The sequence below is a fragment of the Cetorhinus maximus genome, chromosome 20 (assembly GCF_964194155.1).
Source record: "Cetorhinus maximus chromosome 20, sCetMax3.hap1.1, whole genome shotgun sequence".
Lineage (NCBI taxonomy): Eukaryota > Metazoa > Chordata > Chondrichthyes > Lamniformes > Cetorhinidae > Cetorhinus > Cetorhinus maximus.
The window spans coordinates 27,040,339-27,052,391 of NC_135898.1; the positions used below are offsets into that span (position 1 = coordinate 27,040,339).

At 52.5% G+C, this 12,053-nt stretch overlaps 1 protein-coding gene across 2 annotated transcripts in view; it reads left to right on the forward strand.

Annotated features, from left to right (window-relative positions):
* The window catches only part of kifbp (kinesin family binding protein), a 34,288-nt gene extending 23,469 nt beyond the window's left edge, over positions 1-10,819 (forward strand). For both annotated transcript variants that reach the window (XM_078565812.1, XM_078565813.1), the window contains 4 exons: positions 4,741-4,924; positions 5,990-6,083; positions 9,051-9,163; positions 9,850-10,819. In XM_078565812.1, coding sequence (XP_078421938.1) covers positions 4,741-4,924; positions 5,990-6,083; positions 9,051-9,163; positions 9,850-10,728 — 1,270 coding nt within the window. In that variant the 3' untranslated portion in view covers positions 10,729-10,819. The remainder of the gene's footprint in view (positions 1-4,740; positions 4,925-5,989; positions 6,084-9,050; positions 9,164-9,849) is intronic.
* Positions 10,820-12,053: the final 1,234 nt, after the last annotated feature.

Consider the following 12,053-nt stretch of genomic DNA (forward strand, 5'->3'; position numbering starts at 1 on the left):
ACTTTGATCGTAGAGATCTTGTAGCCAGAGTCCAGAAAGAGAGAGGGCGAGTAGAGGTTGTAGTTTGACAAGAACAAGGACCATAGAACATCTAGGAGTGTGGCTAGGAGTAGAAGCCCTTATGATCAAGAAGTTTTAGTGGCAATTAACAAATTAGAAGACAAGTTGATGAAGGAAGCCAAACAAAAAGAGCTGGAAGAAATTTGGGGTATACACCAAAATACCAGACAGGGGACAGCCAGCCTTAACTCACAGGTGGATATGTACAGAAAAGGTGCTTCCCGACAGCACCTACAAGGCTAAAGCTAGATTAGTAGCTCAGGGTTTTGAAGAAAGACTTGGGATCAGGATGTCAGGGTGGACTTGCCTACCGCAGGGAAAGTGAGCTTGAAGATTTTCTTTGCCCTTATAGCAAAACAAAAGAAAGGAGCTTGGGGTGGTTGTGGCTCATACCGCATGTCAGGAACACCTTTGCCAGTGCCGGGGGCTTCTAAAACCCCCATGGAGGCAACACCATCAGCAGTTGCTTTTGTGGCTCTGTCACCATTCTGCTTTGGGGTAAAGAGCTACATCCACCCCAAGATGACAATAGAGGCATGTGTCAAAGCTGTGGCTAGTGTTGTCAGCCCCTCAGCCATAGTTGCAGCCTCACGTGTATGGGAAGGTGGGATTCTTCCTGAGGCTCAAGCGGATGATGCACCTGGCCATGACCAAGGGGCTCACCATGGGTGGGATGTATTTGGCAGTGGACCCCTATTGGAGGCCACTGCACAAAGAGTGCTGTTGTCCAACTTCTCACCCTTCATCCCTGGTGTGCTACTCCTCCCCCATTTACAACTCCTTGGGGAGGTCAGGTCCGAGGTGGTGCTGGTCCTGCTCGCCCTCGGGGAGCAGAACCTGCACCATATTTACACCTTCCAGCGCCAGATTTGTTGACCTAGACCAGGAGGAGATGCTGGAGGGATGATTCACCGCTCAGTCTGACGGAAGGTCTTCTGGTCTGTGGATGGCCTGCGGTGCCACCTGTGAAAGGATGTGGAGCACTTGTGAAAGCATTGCCCCACCTCCAAAGCCACCGGCACCACTGAGGTGGCCACGGCTGGTGCTCCCCCCTCCTTCCTCCCCTGCGAAAGAGACCACTGGAGTGGGGGGTGAGGAGAGCAACCGTCTGCAAGGCGTGAAGGCCAAAAAAAAGCAAAAAGGGCTGAGGTGAGCCCCCAGATTAGCATCCCTCCTAGCTGTTTCCCGTGATTCCAAGCGACCTGGCCCCGGGAGCGGGGCGGGTCCCCAAATGCAGCTATTCGGCAACCCAAAACCTGTAGAGGAGACCAGAGAGGACCTCCTTGCCATTCATCCTGGGGGTGAGAACGAGGCAGGGGTAGAGCTGACTGGCGGCTTTGAAACAACCCCCACACTCAATGTGATCGAGGGGGTAGTAGTCGGAGGTGATGATCCAGAGGAGGATGGGGCTTCACTGGTGAGCACCGGGATGAGCCGGTATCGGGTGAGGTGGTGGAAGCCCTGGTGCCCCCCCACCCCCACCCCACCGATTCTCCCCTCACCCCTGTAAGGGAGCTCCAGGATTTTTTGGCGAGCAATTGCAGTCGCCAAAAGAGTTGTCAGCTCTGGACAGATGGCATCCTTTTCTGCTGGTGTCCTGGTACATCTGCATGGCCCTAAAAGCCCCAGGGCTGGACCCAAACGCCAAGCAGTTCCACACATCTCGCTGGGCTCCTGAAGGAGGGGAAACATTAGACGTCCTCTCTTCCCACACTTTACTTGGTGATGGGCAAAAACACTTCTGACAATGAAGATAACCATAGCCAGCCTCAACATCAATGGCAGCAGGGAAGCACAGTGCAGGTTCCAGAACTCCTCAATCCTCAGGAACAGAAAGTATGCGGTGTGCTTCCTGCAGGAAACACACACAGTTCTGGGAGACAAAACTACGTGGCTCCTAGAATGGCAAGGTGGTGTCTACATGAGTCACCCATCCTCCAGTTCGTGCGGGATGGCTAACTCTATGCCTCATGCCACTTGCTGGGGGTGGGGAAGTTAAGGGACCTAGTTGGGTCCTTCAACTTGGTGGATGTCTGGCATCAACTCCATCCTGACTCCAGCGTCTTCACTTTTGTGTCACTTGGAGTCAGAGCGTCCAGACTCAGCTGCCTTTACATTTCTATGACATTCGTGTCCTGCGTTCCGCCGGCTTCAGTGCAGCAAGTGCTGCGCACGGACCACTGTCTGGTGTGGGTGGAACTCATTCTGTTCTGCGCTCGGACGGCGTCCAAGTACTGGAACTTTAACAACCTGCTGCTGGAGGACGAGCAGATCCTGGACTCGTTCCGTCGTTTCTGTGCCGCCTGGAGAAGGAAGCGGGGAGGCTTCTCCTTGAGGCTATGGTGGGACGTGGGCAAGGCTCACGTCCGCGTTTTCTGTCAGGAGTACGCGAGGGGGTCGACAAAGAGGCGGAAATCCAGGGTCGAGGAGTTGGAGAAGGAGGTGCTCGACCTGGAGGCACGTCTCCGTCAGCCCGACGAGGACCCGGCCCTGCGGTCGGTGTACGATGAGAAGAAGGGCGCGCTGCGGGACCTGCAGCTCGTCAGGCCTCGCGGCTCGTACATGAGGTCGCGGATCCAGTTCCCCCAGGACCTGGACTGTGGCTCCCCCTTCTATTCGCTGGAAAAAAGGCACAGGGTCCGTCAGCAGCTCATTACGCTGCTGGCCGACGACAGATCCCATCTCGGATCCAGATGGCATCAGTGCTCACGCCATAGCCTACTACTCTGTTCTGTTCTCTCTGGATCTATCCAGCAAGGGTGTTTGCAAAATTTTGTTAAAGGACCTGCCGCAGGTCGCTCCAGAGGGCGCCGGAAAGCTTGATGCTCCAATAAGCCTGGGGAAGCTGACCGGCACCCTCGACAGCCTCTCTAAGGGCAAGTTCCCAGAGCTGGACAGGCTGACCACGGAGTTCTTCAGGGCGTTCTGGGACGCGGGGGTCCTGGAGGGAGAGTATCGCGACCGGGGAGATGCCCCTTTCATGGCGTAGGGCAGTTATTGCCCTGCTGCCTAAGACGGTGGATCTCTGCCACTTTAAGAAGTGGCACCTGGTCTCCCACCTCAGCACGGAATACAAGATCTTTGCCAAGGCCATGTCTTCTCACCTTGGCACCGTGCAGGACCACATGATCCACCCTGACCTGTCCTACAACGTCCAGTGCTGTACCATCTTCGATAATATCCATCTGGTCCGGGACGTCATCCACTTCTCCCAGGTGACTGGTCTGTCCAGCGCCTTCCTGTCTCTTGACCGGGAGAAGGCGTTCGACAGGGCAGATCACAAATATTTATTCGGGACCCTGCGAGCATTCAGGTTCGTCGCCCAGATCTGACTTCTGTACGCTGTCGCAGAGAGTCGAGTTAAGGTTAACCGCCCTGATGGCACCCCTTCACTTTGGGAGGGGAGTGCGTCAGGGCTGCCCCTGTCTGGCCAATTGTATTCTACGTGTGTGGAGCCTTCCTGCGCCTCTTGCGGAGGAGGTTGTCGGGGTTGGTTCTGCACAGGCCGGGCATCGGGGTGGTCCTCTCGGCTTATGCCGATGACGTGCTCATATTCACCAACCCGGCTGACCTGCGGAGGATGCACGAGTGACAGGAGGTCTACTCTGCCGTGTCCTCTGCCAGTATCAACTGGGACAAATGTTCTGGACTCCTGATCGGTCAGTGGCAGATGGATCCCCTACCCGAGGAGCTCAGGCCTTTCACCTGGAGCAGCACCAGCATCCTCTACCTGGAGGTCCACCTCTGGCTTGCTGAGGAATCCTGGCCGGCAAACTGGCAGGAGCCGGAGACCAAAGTCACCACTCGTTTGCTGCACTGGACAGTACTGCTCCGAGTGCTGTCTTACCGGGCTAGAGTTCTGGTCATAAACCAGCTGATTGCCGCCATGCTGTGGTACCGGCTGGTCACTTTGACCCCTCCGCCAGACTTTGTCACAAAAGTCCAGAGAATGCTTATCGACTTCTCCTAGGACAAAAGGCTGCACTGGGTCGCTGCTGAGGTTCTGAGTCTCCCGCTTAGGGAGGGCGGTCAGGCGCTGGTGTGCCTATGCACCCAGGTGGTGACTTTCTGCCTTCAGGCCCTGCAGCGATACCTTTACGTTGAGCCCCCTCCGAGATGGTGTGCCCTGGTGACGTATTTCTTCCGCCAGGTGCACGGCCTGAATTATGACGTGCAGCTCCTGTTTGTAGACCTGAGGGGCCTTCGTGGCTCCTTGCAGGCGTTGCCCGTCTTTTACCAGGACCTAATCAAAGTCTGGAACATGGTCGCCTCACGACGCAGCTCTCCGCCGTCAGGAGTAGCGGCTATCATCAGATAGCATTTTCTGTTGTTAAATATTGTTCAGGTCTTGCTGCATTTGGACACGGACTGCTTCAGTATCTGAGGAGTTGTGAATGGTGCTGAACATTGTGCAATCATCAGCGAACATCCCCACTCCTGACCTTATGATGAAGCAGCTGCAGATGGTTGGGCTGAGGACACTGCCCTTAGGAACTCCTGCAGTGATGTCCTGGAACTGAGATGAATGACCTCCAACAACCACAACCATCATCCTTTGTTCTCGGTATGACTCCAACCAGCAGAGAGTTTTCCCCCTGATTCCCATTGATTCCAGTTTTACAGTTATGTGTTGCCCGGCCATTTCTAGGAATGTCACTATGTTTTGTTTGGATTGTGCAGGTTTGAGAAAGTTTACACTCACACTTTGTATTACCTGGCACAAGTCTACAAACACTTGGATATGAATGAGAAGGCTGCCTGGTACTGCCACACTACCCTGCAACGCCAACTGCAGTTCACCAATTACAACCCTGTGGAGTGGGCCATCAACGCTGCCACCTTGTCACAGTATTATATCACTAAGGTAAGTCTGCCTGTACTGTCTCTGGACAGCAACCCTCAGCATGGATTGTTAATGTGTCTCCCTGGATACCAGAAGCAGTGCAAGGTGGTGTGGGTTTGACTTGAGGATTTAAGAGTTGATTTGAAACGTGAACTCACAGTCACTTGTAGTGACAACTACATGTGGTATTCCATCCCCTGTGGAATGTTGCCCCCTATGACTTGAGATAGGGAATTCCTGCAGAAAGAACTCAAAAAGATGCTTCAATGAGGAAGGAACATGTGGAGGCAGGACAGAGTGGGGTGGGATCGGGTGAGTCTGTGAGGGGTTAGTGGCGGTTAAGACATAAGGAGCGGTGGGTGTGGTCATATGACAGCTTTGAGAATTTGAGAATGAGGCTACAAGGGTCCTGAGGGCAATTCTTTGAATGACAGATGATGATAGGTTCTGTAAACATTTGCATTCCTGGTTTAAAGGTATCATTGAGTGACCACAGGTTTAACCCTTGGCCTGTTCTGAATGAACCAGCCTTGGATCAGGCAGGGAAAGCCCTCACTGCCCAGAGCTAAACTGACACTAGGCAATGTCCCTGAGCACCTGATAGCTGTGCCATGACTCCTGATGGGCGTCGTGGAGGCGGAGGAACCGACAGGACATTGATGCTACTGGACAGACAAAGCTCACACTGGAAGGAGGCCATTTTGATCAGGACCCAGAAGATCTGCAGGTGCTGAGTTAACACAGCAGGAGAGCAAAGGGTTGAAGGGGAGTGGGGTGGGGGCAGTAGGCAGGGCGCAAGCAGTGGGGCAAGGCCCAGGGGGAGGAAGGAAGGATCGGGGCTTTTGAGTGTGAGACAGGGCCCCAGGGGACAGGAGTGCATCACATCAGGAGAATGTGGTCTGTGGGGCACAGCACAGGGCAACTGGCCACCGTGCAGCGCACAGATTATAGGTTATAATGCAGACTACACTGTAGACTGCATCCTGTTAGCCCAGGGTGCTGGGAATCACAGCGTGGGCTGCAGGCTGCAGTGAACAGTTTAAAGCTCAGGTTGTACTTACAGGATGACTGTTTTCTCTTGAGCAGCAGAGTTACATGGAAGGTCGTTTGTGTCTTGCTGCTTCCAGTGTGATCTTCAACCAGGTGGGAGGGCCATCCTCTGAATCTCCTACAGAGCAAAGTAAGTTACATTATCTAGTAGTGGTTTCTGTATCTTACATAAGAACATAAGAAATAGGAACAGGAGTAGACTATTCGGCCCCTTAAGCCTGCTCTACCATTCAATAGGTTCGTGGCTGATCATCTTGTATTTCGATATCCACATTCCCATCTACTCCCGATAACCTTTGATTCCCTTGCCCACCAAGAATCTATCTCCCTCTGCCTTAAAATATTCAATGACCCCGCCTCCACCACCTGAGGCAGAAAGTTCCAAAGGTCACACAGGCCTCTGAAAGAAAAGAATTCTCCTCATCTCTGACCTAAAAGGGTGACCCCTAATTTTAAAACAGTGCCCCCTAGTTCTGGACTCACCCGCAAGAGGAAATATCCTTCCCATGTCCACCTTGTCAAGACCGTTCAGGATCTTGTATACTTCAATCAAATCACCCCTCACTCTTCTAAACTCCAGTGGAAACAAGCCCAGTCTGTCCAACCTTTCCTCATAAGACAACCCACTCATTCCAGGTATCAATCTAGTAAACTTCCTTTGAACTGCCTCCAATGCATTTACATCCTTCCTTTAATAAGGAGACCAAAATTGCATACAGTATTCGAGGTGAGGTCTCACCAATACCCGCTATAACTGAAGCATAACATCCTTACTTTTATGTCCGATTCCTCTCGTAATAAAGGACAGCATTCCATTAGTCTTCTTAAATACTTCCTGTACCTGCATACTAAGTTTTTGTGACTCATGTCCTAGAACAACTAGATCCCTCTGCACCTCAGAATTATGCAGCCGTTCTCCATTTAAGTAACACTCTGCTTCTTTGTTCTTCCTGCCAAAGTGAACAGCATCACACTTTTCTACATTAAACTCCATTTGCCAGATCTTTGCCCACTCGCTCAACCTATCTATATCCATCTGCAACCTCCTCATGTCCTCTTCACAACATACTTTTCTACCTTGGCAGAATGTGTCTGAGATTGAATGTGTATAGAAGTATGTTTGTAGCTGTGTTTTGTGTTCAGTCTGAATGCTCTCATGAAGCAGCTGTTTTACATGTGGCTGGATGCTAGACTGTCCGATTTGTCCTGGAGCACATATACCAGATGCTGCCTCATGTTAGAACAGCATCTGCAGGCTCCCAACTGTGTGTAGACAGGCTATTCAATCATGAAGGGCATTATAACAGTGGCCAACACTATCTGTGAATGTAAAGTCTCCACTGAATGGGTTGAGGGGTGCTGGTGGTGAGAAATGACAGGAGTGTAAAACCTGGCTGATCCTGCACTTACTTCCAAAGGGCACAGACATCAGTGATAGTGCCCAAGTCCATGGGCTGAACCCAGCTGCCTGGGCCCTGAACCCAGCCCCCTGACCTGGGCCGAGTCCAGCTGCCTGGGCCCTGAACCCAGCCCCCTGACCTGGGCGGAGTCCAGCTGCCTGGGCCCTGAACCCAGCCCCCTGACCTGGGCCGAGTCCAGCTGCCTGGGCCCTGAACCCAGCCCCCTGACCTGGGCGGAGTCCAGCTGCCTGGGCCCTGAACCCAGCCCCCTGACCTGGGCCGAGTCCAGCTGCCTGGGCCCTGAACCCAGCCCCCTGACCTGGGCCGAGTCCAGCTGCCTGGGCCCTGAACCCAGCCCCCTGACCTGGGCCGAGTCCAGCTGCCTGGGCCCTGAACCCAGCCCCCTGACCTGGGCGGAGTCCAGCTGCCTGGGCCCTGAACCCAGCCCCCTGACCTGGGCCGAGTCCAGCTGCCTGGGCCCTGAACCCAGCCCCCTGACCTGGACCGAGTCCAGCTGCCTGGGCCCTGAACCCAGCCCCCTGACCTGGGCAGAGTCCAGCTGCCTGGGCCCTGAACCCAGCCCCCTGACCTGGGCCGAGTCCAGCTGCCTGGGCCCTGAACCCAGCCCCCTGTCCTGGGCCAAGTCTAGCTGTCTGGGCCCTGAACCCAAACCCCTGTCCTGCGCCAAGTCCAGCTGTCTCAGCCCTGAACCCAAACTGGGTTTAGTAGTTATACCCAATCCCAGAGTGAGGCGGCTGTTCACCTGTCCTGGAGCGGGTAGCTGTGCCCAATCCCAGAGCGAGGCGGCTGTTCACCTGTCCTGGAGCGGATAGCTGTGCCCAATCCCAGAGCGAGGCAGCTGTTCACCTGTCCTGGAGTGGGTAGCTGTGCCCAATCCCAGAGCAAGGTGGCTGTTCACCTGTCCTGGAGTGGGTAGCTGTGCCCAATCCCAGAACAAGGCAGCTGTTCACCTGTCCTGGAGCGGATAGCTGTGCCCAATCCCAGAGTGAGGCGGCTGTTCACCTGTCCTGGAGCGGATAGCTGTGCCCAATCCCAGAGTGAGGCGGCTGTTCACCTGTCCTGGAGCGGGTAGCTGTGCCCAATCCCACAGCGAGGCGGCTGTTCACCTGTCCTGGAGCGGGTAGCTGTGCCCAATCCCACAGCGAGGCGGCTGTTCACCTGTCCTGGAGCAGGTAGCTGTGCCCAATCCCAGAGCGAGGCGATTGTTCACCTGTCCTGGAGCGGGTAGCTGTGCCCAATCCCAGAGTGAGGCAGCTGTTCACCTGTCCTGGAGCGGGTAGCTGTGCCCAATCCCACAGTGAGGCGGCTGTTCACCTGTCCTGGAGCAGGTAGCTGTGCCCAATCCCAGAGCGAGGCGATTGTTCACCTGTCCTGGAGCGGGTAGCTGTGCCCAATCCCAGAGCGAGGCGGCTGTTCACCTGTCCTGGAGCGGGTAGCTGTGCCCAATCCCAGAACTGTTCACCTGTCCCACTTTCACTGCAAAAATGACGCATTTGCACTGAAACATTGCCCAGAGTTACAGAACGATGTGAGCTACTTGTAGACCCTGATGCTTTTTTAACTCAAAATTGTTCTAAAACATTCAGCCCCGTGAGATTACTTACTCCAGTGTTTGCTTCATATTGTGACTCGCAGGACAATGAGAAAGACTCAGTGAGTCATTTATGTGCCCACAGGTGAAGAGGAGAGGGACCGTCGTGACCAACTCCAACAGAAAAAGGCAGAAATAGCCCGGTGTTGGATAAAGTATTGTCTCAATCTGCTGCAAGATTCCCGCAAGCTGCTCGAGGTATCTGCAATGAGTTAGCTTGGTAGCTGAATCTTTGTCTTTCACTCTTACACAGAAACACTTGAAATCTCACAAGTCACTGTGCCCTGAACTTCAACAAGATAAAAAACAGGGTGCGAGAGGGGAAAAAATCCCCTTGATTGTACACAAAATTACGGCAGAGAATAGGGGAAGATCTGAGCAGTGAGGCATACCAGTCTGCTCTTCCCCTCTATCTTCTGATATGTCTGGGCACCAGTAGGTGGGGCTGTGGTTCAGGCTAGCTCCTTTGTTCGAAGGTGCTCAGTTTTCCTGGCAGATGGCACCACAGGTCCCAATTACATTCAGGTCCCCAAGTGGCCATTCTTACATTCAGTTCCTCGACGGAGACCAGCTAACCCAGCACATATCTGGATTAGCCTCTGAACTGCCCCCACCCCAGTGAATCGACTCTGAGTCCCCTGTTTGAAACCTGTATATTCATCATCTTCAGATAGCATACCATTGTGCTGAACTCAGCCCTTAGCCATCAGATGAGGGTTGTTCCTGGTCTCTGGGGTTTAGTAGACCATGTAGTTTGGCCACTGTTGAATCATATACGTCTGACTGTGTTAGATGTTGATGGTGAAAGTGCAAGTGTCATACACACTGTCACAGTAACTCCAGGGGAACACTTTATTTATTATAGCTGTCATATTTTCCTACAGGACGATGTTGGTGAACTGGATTGGGATCGGCAGGAAGAACTGAAAATCCAATTGAGAAAAGAAGAGGAGGAGAAGGAACAGGGGAGAAAAAGTGCTGTGCTGTTTGGATCCAGTGAAACATTCGATCTGATCCAGTCTGTTGAGGAGAAGGTGAGCTGCACTTACCCTGCGGACTTTACCAAAGCCCGCGAGGTGTTCTTGGTTGGGCAGAACTATGTGCAAGAGGCCAAGGAATTCTTTCAGCTTGATGACCATGTGACAGACCACATTGAGGTTGTTCAGGATCACAGTGCGTTATTCAAGGCCCTGGCATTTTTTGAAGAGGACCAGGAGAGGCGCTGTAAGATGCACAAACGGCGCATAGACATGCTGGAGACGGTCTACAAAGAGTTAAACCCGCAGTATTACCTCTTGGTCTGCCGACAGCTTCAGTTTGAGATAGGAGATACATACTATGAAATGATGGAGCTAAAGGTTTCTATTGCCAACCGACTAGATGAGCTAGATAGTCACAACATCAAGAAAATAAACCACCTTGCTCAGTCAGCCATTACTTACTATAACCTCTTCCTCGACTCGCTGAAGAATTCGGAAAAGAAATTTCCGGAGATGCTGGAAGCTGATGTTTTGCGGCCTGCACTGGTTTGCAAGTTTCGAATTGGTTGGTTGTACGGTAAGATGATCACTTCTGATCCGAAGATACAGCTGGGCAACCTGCAGCAGTCGGTGGACTGTTACCGCTTTGTGGTAGATTACTGTGAGAGGCAGCCCCAGGCTGCCAGGGTGATGGAGCCCGAGCTGGAGCTCTGTGCAGAGATGACCACCCTACTGCCAGCAAGAATGGAGAAACTAAGGGCTAAATTAGTGGCGTTTTCCTAAGGGCAATGACTAAACTGCTCCAGAGATCTGCTTCATTAACTTATCCCAGTGGCTGTACTTCCCTGTGTAATAAACATACCTGACACACTCAGTGAAGTTGCCATTGTGCTTTGTCTCTTCAAATGTAAATAGAAGGAAGGCTTCCATTTATATTCTTTCGGGATGTGGGCATCCCTGGCAAGGCAGTATTTATTGCCCATCCTGATTGCCCTTGGGAAGGGGATGCTGAGCCACCTAATTGAACCGCTACAGTCCATGTGGTGTAGGTACACCCACACTGTTGTTAGGAAGGGAGTTCCAGGATTTTGACCCAGTGACAGTGAAGGGATGGCGATATATTTCCAAGTCAGGATAATGAGTGACTTGGAGGGGAACTTCCAGGTGTTGGTGTTCCCATGTGTCTGATGCCCTTGTCCTTGGGTGGCAGATGTCACGGGTTTGGAAGGTGCTGTCAAAAGAGCCTTGGTGAGTTGCTGCAGTGCATCTTGTACATGGTACACACTGCTGCCACTGTGCATCGGTGGTGGAGGGAGTGAATGTTTAAGGTGGTGAGCGGGGTACTGACAAAGCGGGCTGCTTTGTCCTGGATGGTGTCGAGCTTCTTGAGTGTTGTGGGAGCTGCACTCACCCAGACAAGTGGGAAGTATTCCATCACACTCCTGACTTGTGCCTTGTAGATGGGGAGTCAGGAGGAGAGTTACTCACTGCAGAATTCCCAGTCTCTGACCTGCTCCTGTAGCCACAGCATATATATGGCTGATACAGTTCAGTTTCTGGTCAATGGTAACCCTTAGAATATTGATAGTGGGGGGATTCAGCAATGCTAATGCCATTGAATGTCAAGGAGCGATGGTTAGATTCTCCCTTTTTGGAGATGGTCATTGTCTGGCAGTTGTATAGTGCAAATGTTACTTGTTCCTTACCAGCCCAAGCCGGAATGTTGTTCAGGTCTTGCTGCGTATGGAGACAGACTGCTTCAGCGTCCTATGAGTTCCTAGTGGTACTGATCATTGTGCAGTCATCAGTGAGCATCCCCACTTATGACCATATGTTGAAGTGAAGGTGAAGCGAAGTGAATGAAGCAGCTGAAGATGGCCTTGCATAGGAAATTTCTGAGCAACTCGTGCAGTGATATCCTGGGCCTCAAACAACCTTCTTCCTTTGTGTTAGGTATGACTGCATCACCATTCATGACTGGATATGGCAGGACTGCATCATCTGTTTGTGTGAATGCCTAGCTCTGTCTATTGCATGCTGTTCCCCTGTTTGACATGCTGTAGCTTATTCAGGTTGGCAAATCTTTAGTTATGTCTGGCTCTGCTCCT